The 17,473-nt window shown below is 42.5% G+C and overlaps 2 protein-coding genes across 4 annotated transcripts in view; both read right to left on the reverse strand.

Moving 5' to 3' along the window:
• The window catches only part of LOC102184907 (cytochrome b5 reductase 4), a 116,546-nt gene extending 108,786 nt beyond the window's left edge, over window positions 1-7,760 (reverse strand). For both annotated transcript variants that reach the window (XM_005684722.3, XM_005684721.3), the window contains exons 1-2: window positions 7,530-7,760; window positions 266-419 (exon numbers count right to left, since the gene is read on the reverse strand). In XM_005684722.3, the coding sequence (XP_005684779.1) occupies window positions 266-419; window positions 7,530-7,604 (229 nt within the window). In that variant the 5' untranslated portion in view covers window positions 7,605-7,760. The remainder of the gene's footprint in view (window positions 1-265; window positions 420-7,529) is intronic.
• RIPPLY2 (ripply transcriptional repressor 2) lies at window positions 10,580-15,042 on the reverse strand. 2 transcript variants are annotated; one of them, XM_013966501.2, is made up of 3 exons: window positions 14,531-15,042; window positions 14,139-14,203; window positions 10,580-10,852 (listed from the first exon to the last, which is right to left on the reverse strand). In XM_013966501.2, exons 1-3 carry the CDS (start codon window positions 14,894-14,896, stop codon window positions 10,705-10,707), a joined length of 579 nt encoding a protein of 192 aa, XP_013821955.2. In that variant the 5' UTR covers window positions 14,897-15,042; the 3' UTR covers window positions 10,580-10,704. The 2 variants fall into 2 exon arrangements, with proteins under 2 accessions (XP_013821955.2, XP_017908673.1); XM_018053184.1 differs by lacking the exon at window positions 10,580-10,852 and adding an exon at window positions 13,343-13,759.

Raw genomic sequence — 17,473 nt, forward strand, 5'->3', positions numbered from 1 at the left:
GATACTGTATGAATAGTGATTTAGAGAGAAATACTGTTCAAATTCAGAATTAAAGAATTTATTTATTGTCCAGCATAAGACATGTTTTTTACTAACTGCAAATGTTTGCTAGTAACTGAAAATTGTGTTTACAGTTACTAACTGTAACTAACGTTTTGTTACTAACTGTGAATCATATTACAAAGTAACAGGGCCAAGAGGTATACAGCATTACAACTGGAAAGCCTGCCAAAACATTCTGCAGTACATAGTAAATTCCACCTACCTCTTATGCATATCCAGCAGTCATCTTTTTTGTTGTGTTTTTTAAGTTCTTCCTCAGTTACTTCAATTAACCTGCCTTTTAATCCCGTTAGGTCCTTTCCACTTTTGGTCAGTCGAATCCAATCCATGAGACTTCTGCCCTGTTTCAGAGGGACCTCAAAAAGGAAAAGGGAAGAATTCAATGTGGCTTCTTCAAATCAGCTGAATTTCCTTCCCCCTTCTGCTGCTTGTCTTCAGGACACTTCATTAGTCTGATTCCCACTCAAAAGGATAAGAAAACAAATCTAAAAATTCTAAAAATCTTCTTCCATCTTTAGGAAGGTGTATTAGAATTACAAATGGAACATTAACACCTGGGCCATGAGATGGGGTTTAGAAATTCTGGACACAAATGTCAACCTAATGAAATCACAGTCCAAGGGTAGTACTGAGCCCAGAGTCAGAAGAAAAGTTTTGGTCCTGGCTCTATCAATAATATGTTATCACGGCTTACTAACCTGGACCAACAATTTTTTGCCTTAAAAAATCAAATGAGATTTGATAGAAGAAAACAGAAACAATTGGCTAAAGCTGACTTTCCGGACTTTCAACATACACAGGCTATTAGAACTCGCGTGAGATAGAAAGATGTTTTCTAAGAATCCATCCACCGAGAAACAAAGGTTATCAAGTAACAGAAAATAATAAAACTGCCATACTCTAGGGAAGGGGTTGGCAAACTGGCCTGTGCCTATTTCTGTTTCTGTGTAGCCCTTGAGCCAAGAATAATTTCTACACGTGGTGGTGGTGGTGCTGGTGCTGGTGCTGGTGGTGATGGTGGTGGTGCTGGTGGTGGTGGCGGTGGTGGTGGTGCTGGTGGTGGTGTTGGCAGTCGTGGTGACGGTGAAGAGACTGAGGCCTTAAGACATCCTCAAAGCCTAAAACATTTATTATCTGGCCTTGTCCACAAAAATTTGCCTACAGCTGTTCAGAGGGTCTAATAACAAGATGTTTGGGATTTTACAGGGTTTTAATACATTTTCAAGGCTTTTAGATAAGGGGTATTATTATGTGATTAGTATTTTAACCAGTTAAGACACGCTAGTGCAAATTTTTCCACACATCTAACCTGTATAACTAGTATGTAACATAGTACCAGATAACTGTTTAATGTAAAAGCAGCCACATTATTCGAGGAAGCTTATTGCTATAGACTGAATGTTTGTATCCCCCTACCAAATTAGGTTGAAATGCTGATCTTGATGTGCTGGTACTAGGAAGTGGCACCTTTGGTGGGTGATGACGCTGTTGGGATTAAGGCCCTTATAAAAGAGGCCATATAGAGAGCTCCCTCGCCTCTTCCACCAAGTAAGGACACCGAAAAGATGGCTACAAACCAGGACCTCAGGCTCTCACCAGAAACAAAACTGGCCAGTTTTGCACTGATCTTGGAATTCCCAGTCACGATGAGGCAGGAGGTAGATGGGCACCCCCAGGGTAAAGTCATTGGAGATTCATTCCTGGTGGACCAGAACTCCAAGACTAGAAAAGCTGGACAACTGAGAAAGGAGATCTCCCTGACTACATCTGTGCAGAAAGGCTCCTTGGAAGTCAAAAGGGGACTGATGCCAATTGATGCTCTTTACCCACAGCCTCATTGTCCATCTTGGCTAAAAGATGTGCCCCCACACACGGGAGTATTCTGAGATATACCAAATACAGACTCTAAACCAGGGAAATCAAAATGACTGGGCAAAGGAAACCCAGAAGATATGCCCCAAGTAAGTAATCCACACTGCCATGAGGGTACGACTCAGCAACTCTCTTAGTCTGCCTGTGTGTCTATCCACATGTACTATACTCTTTTTCCTCCCAATAAATACTTTACTTATTTCACTGCTTTCCGTCTTTGTGGGAATTTTTTTCTGCAAAACAGAAGGTTCAGGGCCTTGTCACTGACCACTAGTCTATTGGCTAGGATTCAGTGTTTTCACCGCCACAACTCAAACTTTGGCCAGGAACCGAAGCCCTGCTTCAAGCTGCTGTAGGTCGAGCTAACCTGAGATCAATTAGAAGTGTGAGAAATAAGTTTCTGTTGTCTATGAGGCACCTATGGTATTCTGTTAGAGAAGGCCAAAGGGACTAAAACACTTACATATCTCAGTTCCTTTAATCATATCTATTTTAGACATTCAATTGTCCCCAAAATAGCCAGGTTAATAGGTCTGTGGTGCCTTGCCAACTTCACATTCCTTCTTACTAATCCTCATCATCCCATTCTTACCATCACTAACTACAACTCTCTAGGTCCCTTGGTATTCATAAATAAAGTGTGAGAACACATATGATCTTTCCTATCCCAAACCAAAATAACTCTTTCACCATTCCACACCTCTAGGGTATTTAAAAGTTATCTTTTGGAAACACAGATCTAATCCAAGGCCCTGTCTCCGTCAGTGGCTCCTCATATTTCTTGTAATGTTTCTAAATTCCCCACAGAGGTTGACCAGGCCCTTTGTATCTGGTCAGAGTTGACTTCACCAGCTTCATGTCTGAACTTTCGTCTCTTCCCACTCTATGCTTTGCAAGTGTGCATGTTCAGTCAGTCTCATCCCACTCTTTGTAACCCCATGGACTGTAGCCTGCCAAAGTTCCCTGTCCATGGCATTTCCCAGGCAAGAATACTGGAGCGGCTTACCATGACTTCCACTGGGGGATTTTCCCAACCCAGGGATCCAACCAGCGTCTCCTGCACCTTCTGCATTGGCAGGCGGACTCTTTACCACTAAGCCACCTGGGAAGCCATTCTATACTTTGCTGTGCTGAGCTTAGTCGTTCTAGTCATTCAGTCGTGTCTGACTCTTTGTGACCCCAGGGACTGTAGCCCACCAGGCTCCTCTGTCCAAGGGGATTCTCCAGGCACGAATACTAGAGTTCTATATTTTAGGCAAATGGAAAATGATTCACCCCTCCCAGCCACAGACATTACTTCCTCCAGAAGCTTTCTCTGGCACCAACTTCTTCATGGTCATAACAGACTATTAGAGTCCTTAGGCATTTATAACTGTGAAGCCCACTGGATTAAACTCTTTGAAAACAGAGCTGTTGGGGCCCAGCACAGGCCATGCAAGATGAATACTTGGACCACCCTCTTGGTCTCCTTGAAAGCAGGAAACAAATCTCCCCTGTGGAAAGTGTCCTTCCTGTACTGGAAGGTAGAAAGACATCCTTCTCTCAGAGGTAGGAAATTCAGGGCCCAAAAGACTATAAGTAAGCTGTGTTACTTCTTTACTAATCTACTACCCAAGCCCAAACTTTGCTTAAATTCCTTACTAATTAAGTACCCAGACCTAAGTTTCTTTGTGCCATCAATTCCTTTCAAATTTGGTATCGTGCAGGGCTCTGTTGGGTTCCTGGGCACAGAGCTTTTCTGTGTCCCTCACTTCTTTGATTATTGGCAACAGCCTTCATTAAGTCTCTGTGACCTTCCCTGAGTTCCAATGGGCAGATTCAAGCAGTTGCTAATTAGGGAAGGGAGGGGTGGTGAGACCAAGGAGAAACAGTCAAGAGCAGTCTTGGGACAAGGTCCTGTTTCCCATCAAGCCTGCATGCTCAGTTGCTTCAGTCGTGTCAACTCTTTGCGACCCTATGGACTGTAGTCTGCCAGGCTCCTCTGTCCATGGGATTTCCCAGGCAAGAATACTGGAGAGGGGTGCCATTTCCTCCTCCAGGAGATCTACCTGACCCAGCGATCAAACCTGCATCTCTTGTGTCTCCTGCATTTCAGGATTCTTTACCCACTGGGCCACCTAGGAAGCCCAACAGTATCTTTGAGCTGACAGTGAAACCCCTTCTAGGTGGGGGAAGTTATGGTATGCTGCCCACAAGCATATAGACCCCCAGAGCAGTTGGACCTGAAGGTTGTCAATGTTGACTCCTATTTGTTGTACAGTCGCTCAGTTGTGTGTCTGACTCTTTGCTACCCCATGGACAACAGCAGAGCAGGCTTCCTTGTCCTTCACTATCTCTAGGAATTTGCTCAAACTCATGTCTGTTGAGTTGATGATGCTATCCAACCACCTCATCCTCGGTTGCCACCTTCTCCTCCTGCCCTCAATCTCTGTCAGCAGCAGGGTCTTTTCCAGCAACTCCTATTTACCTCACCACCAACCCATCGGAGGAAGAATTGTCCACGAGCTGATCACACCTTTTTACCACAAAACTTGTCACTATCTTGCCCAAGTTAGGACATGGGGGTTTGAGGATAGGAGCCTGACATGTCTCCCTTGCCTGGTAAAGCAATAAAGCTATCCTTTCCTACTTCACCCGAAACTCTGTCTCCAAGATTTGATTCAGCACCAGTATACATGGAAGCTGAGCTTTCAGCATCACATTTATTGTCTAAAACTTAAAAGCAAGAATAAAATTTAAATCTTTTCTACTGCTAATCTGTCTTGTGTCAACTTTATCAGTCTAGCTACAAGAACTCAAGAGGGATGGATAAAAGTGGAAATTTCTCCCTCCCCAACAAAGACCACATCTCCAGCATATGGTAGGTTCTCAATAAATACTTACTAGTTGTGTATTAGAAATAACATTAGCTACCATACTGAGTGCATACTCTGTACCAGGCACTGTGCTACGGGTTTTTCCACACAGCAATCCCTCAACAATCAATGAGGTTTGCATAAAAGCCTACAAGCTAGTAACATCTAGTAAGTGCTTACCATAACCCAGGACTGTGCTGAGAGAAACATTAGCTTCATTTGATCCTATGAACAATCCTATAAAATGGGTACTATTCATGTTATTCCCACTTACAACTGAGGAAAGAGATTCAAAGAGGCTAAAAGGTAGAGATGGAAAAAGAATGAATCTTCTCACTCAAAAGTCCATGCTTCTAACAATTATGATACACAAATCTCCCCAACTAAGTTCTGCCTTCTCACCCACAACCTATTTCATACAATCCTGACACAGGTTCTCACATGTTCCAGATTAGCCTGTTTTGAAATTGAGCAGGGCCCTGAGGGACCCTCCCGGGTTCATGTCCCTACTTCTTGTTTCTAGAAAAAGCTTTAGCCTCCAAGGCCTTCCCCTAATTCCAAAAAGCAGATTCAAATAGCTAATGACTACAGATGTGAGAAAATGCAAAAACCAAGGAACATTGGTCAAGCAAGAAAATAACATAATCACAGGACTCCTAGTCCCTCCTGAATGGATACAGTTAACAACCTAATGTCCTTGAGTTGCTTTACAGAAACCAGAACCTCAAGGGATAGAAACTGCTAACCAGAAGCATACAGACCCTAGACTGGCTGCAACAAGACAAAAGACTGATATTTCTAAAATGTCACCATGTTACCTCACCAGCAACCAAACAAGAGATCCACAAGCTAACCATGCACCTTGAGACTCTCATCTCAAATGCTGAATATAAAAATCTTTGCCTGAAAGCCATCAGGGAGTTTGGGTCTTTTGGTCATTAGCTGCCTGTTCTCCCTGCTTCTTCTTGTTCAGTCACCAAGCCCAACTCTCTGAGACCCCATGGACTGCAGCATGCCAGGCCTCCCTGTCGCTCACCATGTCCCAGAGTTTGCCCAAGTTCACGTCCACTGCATCAGTGATGCCATCCAACCACCTCATCCTCTGTCACCCTCTTCTCCTCTGCCTGCTTGATGCCCTGCAAATAAAAGCTGTACTTTCCTCCACCACAACCCAATGTGAGTGGATTGGCTTTGCTGCATGTCAGGCAAGTGAACCCAAGTTCAGTTCAGCAACAATTTCACAAAGGGGGAAAAAAAAAAAAACCCACAAAAATCAGTCTGAGTGTGAATTGCACAATAATCTTATTTTATTCACTTTCTGGACCCAAACACTCACCTATGAGTGTTTGGGTCAGTATCATTTCCTTTAAATGATATTGAGAACATGGCTGGTAGTTTTAAAGGAGAAGGGCAGCAACTCTCATATTCTAATTCAGAGGTTCTTTCTTTGCAAAGTTTCTACTATTTAGCCAAGCATTTAAGGAGAGAAACAGGTCAAGCCCCGAGGAGAGGACAAGTGATTGGATGGTTGGCCGATATACAGAGCAATAAAAGTCACCATTGGCGTCACATCGTATAAGCCTCTTTCAAGGCAGCATTTCTTAACCTGTTTCCTTTGCTGTGAAATGGCGATAACAAAAGCACCCACTTCACAGGGTCACTGGAAAGATTACACAAGGTAACACATGTAAAGCACTCAGGCTGTCAGTAAGCACTTAATCAATTTCAGCTATATTATTATAGTTGGGGTTACAGACTTCTGAAAGGCTAATGAAAGCTACAGATCTCTGAACCCATAATTCTGACCTAGGGTCAAGCTCCAGGTCCATGTGGAGAAAATAAAGTTGATGAAGTTCCCAAATGATGTTAATGCTAAAGACTCAAGAGTCCAGAAATGAAGAAAGGAATGGCCTGATCAGGTGGAAGTCTTGAAAACAAAACATGAAGATGTGGTTATAGAATGAGGAACTAACAAACAGGAGCAAGCAACATTCATATTGCAATGAACATGGGAGACAATTTGATTAAATTCTGCAAATATAAAACACATTTGCATCCCACTTGTTGGTAACAGTAACTATGTTCAACAAAAACTTAAAGAGCATTATATTAGCTTCAAAATTAGCAAGAGATATCAGTAGAAAAGACAGTGATAAAACAATCAAGTACCAGAGGAAGAGAGAAAGGCAGTGTGGCTTGGAGATGTGTCCCTAAACCTAACCGGAGGTTTGTATATAGAAATTTGTTCTCTCTTCTCCAATCTTCCCTAGCTCCTGGAGTCCCCACCCTTGGCAGGATAAACACTGGTCACTGTAGCTATTGCCCAGCTTTCCCCCTCTTCTAGGGAACCCAGATTGCTCACAACTTCTTCAGAAAGTGAACAAAAGAACGGAGAGCAGGTTATAAGGAAGCCGACACAGAGTACCTACAATATGGGAAGCACAGAGCCTGGCATTACCTTATATCTGAATCTGATTAGCGGGGAAAAGAGTTGGAAGAAGGGAATTGACAGAACGGGATAAAGGGATGGGAAAGAAAAAGGACCAGCTGGTAAGAGATGGAGGTTAAGAGAGTTCCAGGACTGGAGAACACATAGGATCTGAAAGAGATCGCCAGCAAGGGTAGGAGGGGACGAAAGCCAGAGGTGGGGACAGGAGGTGGGAGAGAGTACCTAAGGAGAGAACAGACTGTGCCGGAGCCTGAGATCCCGGCAGGAAGAGAGGACTGCCGCGCGCTTACCTTGCTACGCCCCCCGGAGGCGACGCGCTGTTGCGAGCTGGGGCCCGGGAAAGACTGGGAAGGGACGTTCAGCATCCTGGAGCCCTCGCCCGGGCCTTGCCCGGGGTCCGCCGCCCAACTCGACAGCTCAGCTCAACGCCAGTGGAGTAACACCGCCCGCACCGGCTCCGAGGCCGGGCAGAGGCCAAGCCCCCGACCCACTTCCGGGGTCGTCCAGGGTGAAGCGCGCCATGACGCAGCACGTCGAGGCCGCGTGGGGACGAAGCCAACGGGGCGAATGGAGAGCGGGCAGGGGTGGAACCAGTGAAAACTACGCATGCCCAGTTCGTCCTGCATCCTGAATTTCAGCACTGCAAGGAGGTGACAGCTATTCCGTGGAAAGATTAAAGAGTGAAGCTGTTGCTAAGCCTTGGTGCTGACCGAATCTGAGAATAAATTTTTAGAGATGCCTGTGAACCCAGAACATAACTGTCTGTCCATTGTTAAAGCACAACCATCACACTGCTTGAAATATGGAATAAAATAACACTATTAAGGCATTTTGATTTGCCAGAAACTCTTTTAAGGCACCAGTCTGTACAGAAAAGAGAACTTTTAAGAGCTGAGATGTCAAATGCAAACAGGCACTCCTGTGAGGTGCAGAGAACACTTAACCTTTAAGAACTCTCACTAATGACTAGTGAACGAGTTGAAGAGGTTAGTAAAGTCTCGCTCTGCTCCATTCACCCACTGACAAGGTCTTCCTCCTCATCTAACTTCCTCTCTTTCTTGAAAGATAGAGCGAAATGTAGACTAATGCAGCTTACCCCCGAATGTTGTGTTGCAGTTAGCCACGTTTAAGAGTCAGATAGGCTTAGTTTCATGGCAGCCATGAAAGTAAAAGACGCTTACTCCTTGGAAGGAAAGTTATGACCATCTAGATAGCATATTGAAACAGAGACATTACTTTGCCAACAAAGGTCCGTTTAGTCAAGGCTATGGTTTTTCCAGTGGTCATGTATGGATGTGAGTTGGACTGTGAAGAAGGCTGAGCACCGAAGAATTGATGCTTTTGAACTGTGGTGTTGGAGGACTCTTGAGAGTCCCTTGGACTGCAAGGAGATCCAACCAGTCCATTCTGAAGGAGATCATCCCTGGGATTTCTTTGGAAGGAATGATGCGAAAGCTGAAACTCCAGTACTTTGGCCACCTCATGCAAAGAGTTGACTCATTGGAAAAGACTGATGCTGGCAGGGATTGAGGGCAGGAGGAGAAGGGGACGACGGAGGATGAGATGGCTGGATAGCATCACCGACTCCATGGACATGAGTCTGAGTGAACTCCAGGAGTTGGTGATGGACAGGGAGGCCTGGTGTGCTGCGATTCATGGGGTCGCACAGAGTCGGACACGACTGAGCGACTGAACTGAACTGAACCTAGGTTTAGTTTGGATGCCACCCCTGGGGTTAATAAATGAGCAACCTTGTGCAGGTTACTTTAATATCTCAGTGCCTCATTTTCCATTTACACAATGAGTTTAGGTCGTACTTAGAATTAAGTGAGATGTCTGGCTAATGGTAGGCACTCAATAAATGTGACTGTGGCTCTTAATACTATTCCAACATATTAATAACAGCAGCACAAATACTGTGCAGGCAAACACCAGTCTCTAATGCTCAAGGTCCATGTTGGTGATCTGGTGGGGCTTTGCATATCTCCTGGGGAACACACACATCCTGAGAGTAGAATCCAGTGAAAGGAAAGTTTTCAAGAGAAGAAATATAGTTCTAAGTAACTCTCTCTATCATCTTTCCATAACTAATTTTTCCTGACTGAAACATGGTTTGAAATTGTTCTATTTCAATTGCGTTGTTCTTAGAGTGCCTGTGGGGCTTCCCTAGTACCTCAGACAGTAAAGCGTCTGCCTGCAATGTGGGAGACCTGGGTTCGATCCCTGGGTTGGGAAGATCCCCTAGAGAAGGAAATGACAACCCACTCCAGTACTCTTGCCTGGAAAATTCCATGGGTGAAGGAGCCTGGTAGGCTATAGTCCATGGGATCGCAAAGAGTCGGACACGACTGAGTGATTTCACTGTGTTCACTAAAGTGCCTGTAAATCAATTTTAGCTAAGCAATAGAAATGCTTGTATTTCAGGTACTTGTAATTGAAAAGACTGTATTTGAGCTAAAAGAATTTCATGATCATAATTACTGTTACCTCTATCTACCATGCAAAGTGCTTCTGTTTTCTCTTTCATTAAAAAAGGATGTATTCTTCTATAAATTTTGTTAAGCTAATCACTAAGAATTTCTTATTTCACTTCCCAGGAGAAAATTTTTTACATAAGAATATAGGACCTGGGAACCAGAGGAATGGAAGGTGATATTATTGGAGAATGTTTCCTGTCTGCCAAATTTCTTAGCTCCCTTGTGTACTGAAATGAAAAAATGATTATCAAATTCTGGCATTTTGTCTCCCCTTTTTTAGACTCCATTTAAGTAAGATGTTTTGTTTTAACTCTGGGGATCCCTCAGTGTGGTGCCATAAGTACTAAACACCCATGCTATTTTACTGCTGAATTTAAGGGCAGCAGAAGAGTATTAAAGTGAGAATAACTTGACTCACCATTCATTAAAATTGCTAAAATTTAATATTCCTAACATTGATTCCCAATCTTAATTATAGACAATGATTTACAATCTTTTTCACCATCTGCTAGCTAATAGATAATAGTAACATGGGATTGATAACATAAGGTGATTTTCCTCATTACCTAATAAAATAATACGCCTCTGTAACTACAACATCTAATGGGGATCAGTAGGAAATACCAGATGTTACAAAACTCAGCCTTGAAAATTAAATATTGTTATTCTTTGAAAAGTCATACATAAATGTTTTCAAAATTATAAACAAAGATGAATTTGTAATTTGATGAAGCAACCCAAATTATCTTTTGTAAGGTCCAAATGTTTACAATACAATCAAGACACTTGTAAACAGAACCTATTTTTAAATTCCAACATTGTATTATACTGTAGGGATGAAAAAGGCCAAACTACCATAGTAATACTGAATATTTCATTTTATTAATAATTTATATACAAATAAATTAATTTTAAAAGGATTATGATACATTTGTACACTAATCTAATTTGTACCTACAAGCTTTGAATGTCATCAAAAGTAATCAGGTTAATTTTCACAGATCAGCTCCTCAGTTTCGTCTTCACTATCAGAATCTTCGTAAAATGAAATTGTGGCTTGAATTGGAAAATTTTTCAGAAGAGCTTCTGCTTCTTGATATAAGTAATCATAACACTTTGATTTTGGCCAAAATAGTCTGAAAGAAGCAGACAACATAATATGCTTTATTTTTTTTTTCACATTCAGAATCTTTGTTCTCATGAAATGCTCAAATTTCAAGAGCTCCATATATTTATCAACTGATTTATGCATTTAAATAGAGTTTAAAATGCTGGTATTCCAGCTTTCATGGAGTCTATTTGATAAAGTATCGATAATTGATTCACTGTTTTAAATCTTTATCCAAGTTATAAGTTGGATCAAATTCACATTAAACTCTCCATGAGCTTAAGATCAATATTTAGATAGCTTACTTCAGGCATTATGGATATACTTATTCTTACAAAATACAGAAGAAGATTTATCTTCCAATTTCCAAATTCCTTTGGGGAAAAGATGAATCCTACCATGACATTAAATATTGGGATGATAAAAACTTTATAAAGATGACAAAATATTATGCACCTTACACAAAGGCAGAAATTACCTAGCATCTTGTTTGACACTCAGACTTAGTTCGTAGATACAGATGGAACCAAAGCAAGTTTAGAAACATACAAAAAGCAACTTTTTCAAAAGGCTATCTCTGACCACAACCTTGATCCCATATCTCTCCCTTTTCCCCACCCAACTAAATTTGGGACCAGTATACTGAGATATTGAAAATAATACTGATTTTGTACAAATAATCTGCATGTAAATGTGATTACCTTAAAATTTCAAATTTACAACAAATATTAATCTTACCATCTGATCTTCTATTATTTTTCATTCAAGGGAAATAAAAGAATAAGGTTTCACCACCAACTAGAGTGCCTGGTATTTTAGTGTACAATAAGTAGCCTCATGTGCCCAAATCAGATTGATTCTAACAAAGAGAAAATTTCATTATGTTCAGTATGTTCCATTTTAGAAAGCAAAAACATAGGCAATGTCGTTGATAAATGTTTCTAGCCAAACAGTTAAGTTTATAAATTGGGTGCCTAAATAAGCAACATCAGTAATTCAGTCATTCCATAAATATTTTAGCTATCTCTTATGCCAAACATAACTCATAATTCAAAGACAGATAAATCATGATCCCTATCTTCAAGAAGTTGATAATTGAGTAAAAAGAATCAGAAACACACAATACTATACAAGACAGAACTTAAAGAGAAATACAAAGAAACAGCTACATTAGTTCAGAAAAGAAATTGCTCCTAAAAAATGCAATTGATTTTCTAATGTGTAAAACTGTCAAACCCAAAGAATGTTGTTTAATTATTATCACACTCTGTCTCCCTAGAATCTCTCACTGGCTATTTTTCTTACAGGGACTTTACACTTTGCTGACTTCTCCCTATTCTGTTTGATTCTTCCCAGTCATGTTTGTGCACCTCTCTTTCTCTGTAGACAGGTTAGATGCTGGCCTTCCCCCAGCATTTTATCAAGAATGATCATCTTTCCTCTTTCACTCCTCCAGATGACCTGACTCACTGCCATGATTCCCTTAACTGTTTATTTACCAAAGCCTCCAAGTCTGTATTTCCACTTAAGAACTGGACTCTGGACCACTGACCTGTATATGCAGCTCTTGACTGGACAGATCTGTTTGGAGGCCGCATATGCACATGAAATATGACAAATGGGAAATCTGACACGCTATCTTGTACCCAAGTTATCTTTTAAGCCTTAATTTCCATTTCATTAGTATAGCATTCACCTGGTCATCAGCCATCAACCTGGGAACCATTCTGTCTTTTTACTTCTATTTACTTCTATTTACTTCTACCATATCCAATACATCATAAGCCTAAGCCTGATCTACTCTGTCAACTAAGCATTCCCCAAGTTCACCCAGTTCCATCAATGACTTAATTGCAATAACTTCCAATTTCACTTTTGATGTTCTAACTAAGGCTATATACGATTTCCTTACTGATTTTTTTGAAGCATAAATCTGATCACATTAATATTTTAATTAAAATCCTTTGAGTAACCCCCAATACCACCTACAGAATAAAGTCCATAAGTTCCCAATGCCATACATAGGATCAGGACAAAAGTCTTGTACCAAGGTATACAAGATCTGGCTCTGGCTTCCCTGCTGGAGTGACCACAGCTCCACACACTCAAATGCCAGTTCCTTGAGGCTCCCAGAAGGAACTGTGCTATTCTTTTTCCTCTCAATGTCTTCTGCCCCACCCCTCAGGTTCTCCACTGGGTTAACCTCAAGACTCAGCCAGGTAATCACATCTATGATACACACTTCCCTGACACTTTCCCACCTCCCCTCTCCTGGTAGAGTTAGTCATAAAATTGACCAAAGTAAACCATTATAACACTTCCAAAGGGCTGTGATTATCTTTTCCTGTGTTCTTCAATAGTGCTAGCAAAGAGTAGGAAATTAATCAACACTACTTGACTACTATGGTCTTTCCCCGGTGGCTCACATGGTAAAGAATCTACCTGCAATGCAGGACATCCGGTTGGATTCCTGGGTCAGGAAGATCCCCTGGAAAAGGGTATGGTTACCCACTCCAGTATTCTTGCCTGGAGAATTCCGTTGACTGAAGAGTCTGGCAGGCTACAGTCTATGGGATTGCAAACAGTCGGACACAACGGACAGACTAACACTTACTGACTACTACGTGCTATTATAAACACATGCACATTCTACAAACTTCACACAGCTCTTCATTTAACAGCTCTCTAAAGCAGGCAATGAAAGCAAGCTTTCACCTGATTAAAAGCTACTATCATCTTGCAGGAAGACTGACTTCCTGTGGCTAAGAACAGCAAACTAGCTCTTAACTGTTAGGTCAAATAACTTTCAATCGCTTTTACGGTCCTGTAATCTTTGGGATTTTCATTACGTTTCCATTATTTCTTCCGTCTCAAGTTCCATTTGCTGATTTGTTCGGTTTGTTGTAAACCGCAATTGCGAACACCATTCTTGATTCTGGTTTGGAAAAGAGTAAGAATATTTCCACTCAGCCTGGTGTGAAGCCAGTTTCACTCAAACCCTTTGGCATTAAAAAGAAATTGTTTCGCAAGCACAAGACGTCATCATTCTACTTTTACTAATGCTACCCGCGTTGCCTCTTCATAATAGATATTTTAAAGCGCTTACTCAGTGGGCACTGATTAACCGTTCTTTCAGATGAGAGCGTGAACTCCATTTTTCAACTCCATGAGCAAAGGACCTCTGGGACTAGGAAGATAAACCTCGAAGGTAGATTTTTCCAAGAGAGAAAAACTTCGGCATCAGCTGCTGAGCAGGGCTGTGCGAGACCCTTCCCTGGAGCTGCAGGAGCCCTTCGATGAGGCCTGTCACTCACCTGACTGGGTGTCTGTATTGGGAAAGCTTTCCTGAGGCGTCCGTTATTCCGAGGCCATCTGGCATCTGAGGGGGTGTAAGGAAACGGATCGCAGTTATCACTCACCCCTTTCTAAAAAACTGCAAACCCGGGCGACCAAGCGTTCCTCCCGTCGGCAGGGAATGTGACCCCGGGGGCTCAGAAGCCTCCCTCCCGGCTCGATCCTCGCGTCCCGGGAGCGGCGGACGCACTCACCGCACAGCACAGACAAGGCCACCGGTAGGGCCACCGGCGGGTGAGATAATACGCCAGGGGCAGGCCAGGCGCGCGTCTCGCCGGGGTCCCGCGTACCCTGCGCGGCTCGATCAACGGAGCCCCTGGGAGGCGCGGCCCGCCACGCACGGCTCACTCACCGCCTCCACGGCGTGGTGCGGTGCCTCCTGCTCCTTCTCTCCTCCGTCTTCAGTCCACGGTCTCCAGAAGACTGCGGATCTGCGAGGTGGGGAGCACAAGGCGCGCAGAAAAGATGCGAACCTAGGTCCAGGAGACCTGACCGCAGCTGAGCCAGGGCGGGGAGGGTGTGGGGCTGGGAGAGCCGAGGGGAGGAGCCGGGAAGGCGCAGGCGGGAGGGATGGAGCAGGGTAAGCGCGAGGCGGGGCCAAGGCGCTGTACCCGGAGTCCGCGCCCCTGTGCTGCATCTGAAGATCCGGAGCTGGCGGCGGGCGACAGAGGTGCGCGCACTGGCTGCTTCGGCTCTCCGTACGTTTCGAGACCTCCATGGACAGGCTGGCCCCTGGCACCCACCTGGTCCGAACCCAAAGCTTTATATAGCCCCCAGGCCCGGAGCATCTTTACACGCTCCCTCCCTGTCTCCCCTGCTGGCGGAGTAAACAAAAAGGCTGCGCGTGAAGGCGCAGCGGCCCGAACCCCGGGGACGAACGCGTGCAACTCCCAAATGGCCCGGGAAGCTGTTTTGCCAAGCGATTGTTAATCACTCTTTCACCCTTGGCTGCGGGGATGGGGTGGGGTACAACATTCCTCAGAGCATCCAGTTTCCAAGTGATGGGGCTAGGAGGGGTTAAACCTAAACGATTCTACACGTTTTGTGTATTTCTGCAAAAAAGGCCAAGTGGCAAATCATTGCTCCATCGTCCCATGGCTTTTGGCCTTCGGCAAACGCCACTGGTTCTGGACTTCTTAGGAAAGGAATATTGTTTTTATTTGTTTGTTTGTTTAGTTTCTTGTTTCTTTTTTAAAAAATATATTTTAAAATTATTAGTTTGGCTGCACCAGGTGGTAGTTTCAGCGTGTGGGATCCAGTCTCCAGACCAGGGACAGAACCGGGTCCCCTTGTATCGGGAGCCTGGCTTTGCAGCCATTGGATTACCAGGGAAGTCCCTTGTTTGTTTCTTAATATATAGACAGAGTAGGTTTTCTACATCTGCCTATTATTATTTGAAGATGAAAGATTTGCAAGAGCTGAATTATAAAAGGCATGTTCCAACCTAGAGGACCAGAGAGTGGAGCCATAGAATTTGGGCCTAGAGCTCTCCCAACATCTATCAGTGTCCTCCAAAATAAGTCTTGAGTATCATCTATACAATTCTGTCACTCTTGGAATTTTGCCACTCAGTGATAATTAGCAAATTCTTTTGTGGGTGATGTTTGTGTGTAGAATAATAATGAAATCTTGAAAAGTTATGATGTAGAACCAGTTGATCAACCCTTCTGTGCCTGTGTCTCTTATTTAAGTTACTTCTTAGTTATAGAGGTCCATGAAACGTCATAATTTTTGTTCAAAATAGCTGAAATTCCTCTTGAAAGTTGTAGAGAAAAACCCCAAATGTAAGCTGTAATGTTTCTGCTATTCATTCAATTACTGTGTAGGAAAGAAATCCAATTAATACCCAAGAACCTATAATGACCTACTTGTCAGAAAGGTGAAGTAGGGTTTGCTTCAGATAATGAAATCAGTAAGGATAGGTATATAATGCACGTTTCAGTGCCCTAGATTTACTGTTAGGCTAAATAAAATAAAACTTACAGAATAGTTGCTACAGTGCCTGACACACAGTAAGCTCTATAAATTTTAAGTTATATAAAAAATTAACCCTTAGCAGATGCTAAACTATCTGAGGAAAAGGCTTATCTTTTCCATTTTGTAAACATCTTTTAGGGTATCTGTAATATGCTAAGTTCTGTGCTTTCCATATATAATTACAGTAAGATATCCCCCTATTCTCAAGAGGATCACAGCCATGGCCATCTATGGCTATCACAGAGGCTGTGTGAGCAAAGGTTTTTAAAAATTGCCACATTCAATAGCAAAAGCACATTTTAAGCAAAGAAGTAGTATCAGGAGAGAATTGATGTGTGTCAAAACTAGAAAAACCTTCTTAAAGTAAAAAAAAACAAAATTGGGATTTCTGGAAGGATCAGTTGAGGACTAATGGACTCTGTGTGTGTGTGATGGAAGAGTGGAAGGACCAGTGCTTCAAGGGGTTAGGTGTTGCTGGAGTAGAGATGTGGTTGAGGAGAGTAAAAGGGCTTGGAGTATTAAGAGTCTAATATACCGTAACACAGTATTTCAGCTTTATTCTGTAAGCACTGGTGAGAGATTTTAACAGGAGAGTGGAATAATCAAAGTTCATTTTATAAAAGTTTCTCTGACAGCCATATGGATTTAGGGAACCCTGATACTAGAGACAAGGACATCATTTACAAACTCACTGAAATATTTCAGGCAACAGACAATGAGAAGATGTATACTAAGGTTGGAAATAAAAGAAAATATTTGCGGGATACTTGGAAACTGAATCTACAGAACTACCTGATTCAGGAATGTGGGTAGACATGAACATGAAGTCTAGATATGCTTCCAGGTGTCTAGCCTGCTTGAGTGGGTGATGTTGATGGCTCAGAAAACACAAAGAAAATGGAAGAGAGGAATAAGAGCAGGTGAGAAGAGCGTGTTCCTTCATTCTGTTAATAGTGCTCAGGGAAACAGCAATCAATTTGGTTTTGGATTTTGAATCAGTTAGGCCCAGCTGATCCAGACAGCAATAACAACAAACTCCAAAAAAATATTAGAGGTTTATTTCTTACTCAAGTCACATATATATATATGTGTATATATATATATTTATTTATTTATTTGATGAGAGATTGACACATCATCTTCACTTAAGGATAAAAAGTTTGGAGCATATTTCCTCTGGAATATTGCCACTTGGCATAACACGGGGAAGGGAATAAAATTAATAGATTTTAGAAGGCTTAGGAATACATACATTGAGCAGATATCTAGAGGACAACCAGAAATATGAGATCTGGAGTTTAGTGGAGACTTTAAAGAT

Source organism: Capra hircus, chromosome 9 (assembly GCF_001704415.2).
Source record: "Capra hircus breed San Clemente chromosome 9, ASM170441v1, whole genome shotgun sequence".
NCBI classification, from domain to species: Eukaryota; Metazoa; Chordata; class Mammalia; order Artiodactyla; family Bovidae; genus Capra; species Capra hircus.

What these genes read in the sequence shown, in the direction of transcription:
- RIPPLY2 (XM_013966501.2), bottom strand. Translation starts at nt 14,896, where the DNA reads ATGGAGGTCTCGAAACGTACGGAGAGCCGAAGCAGCCAGTGCGCGCAC. An exon ending in CGCACCACGCCGTGGAGGCG is followed by an intron (nt 14,204 to 14,530) that starts GTGAGTGAGCCG and finishes ACACCCCCTCAG; the next exon opens with ATGCCAGATGGCCTCGGAAT. An exon ending in CAATACAGACACCCAGTCAG is followed by an intron (nt 10,853 to 14,138) that starts GTGAGTGACAGG and finishes TGCTTCTTTCAG; the next exon opens with ACTATTTTGGCCAAAATCAA.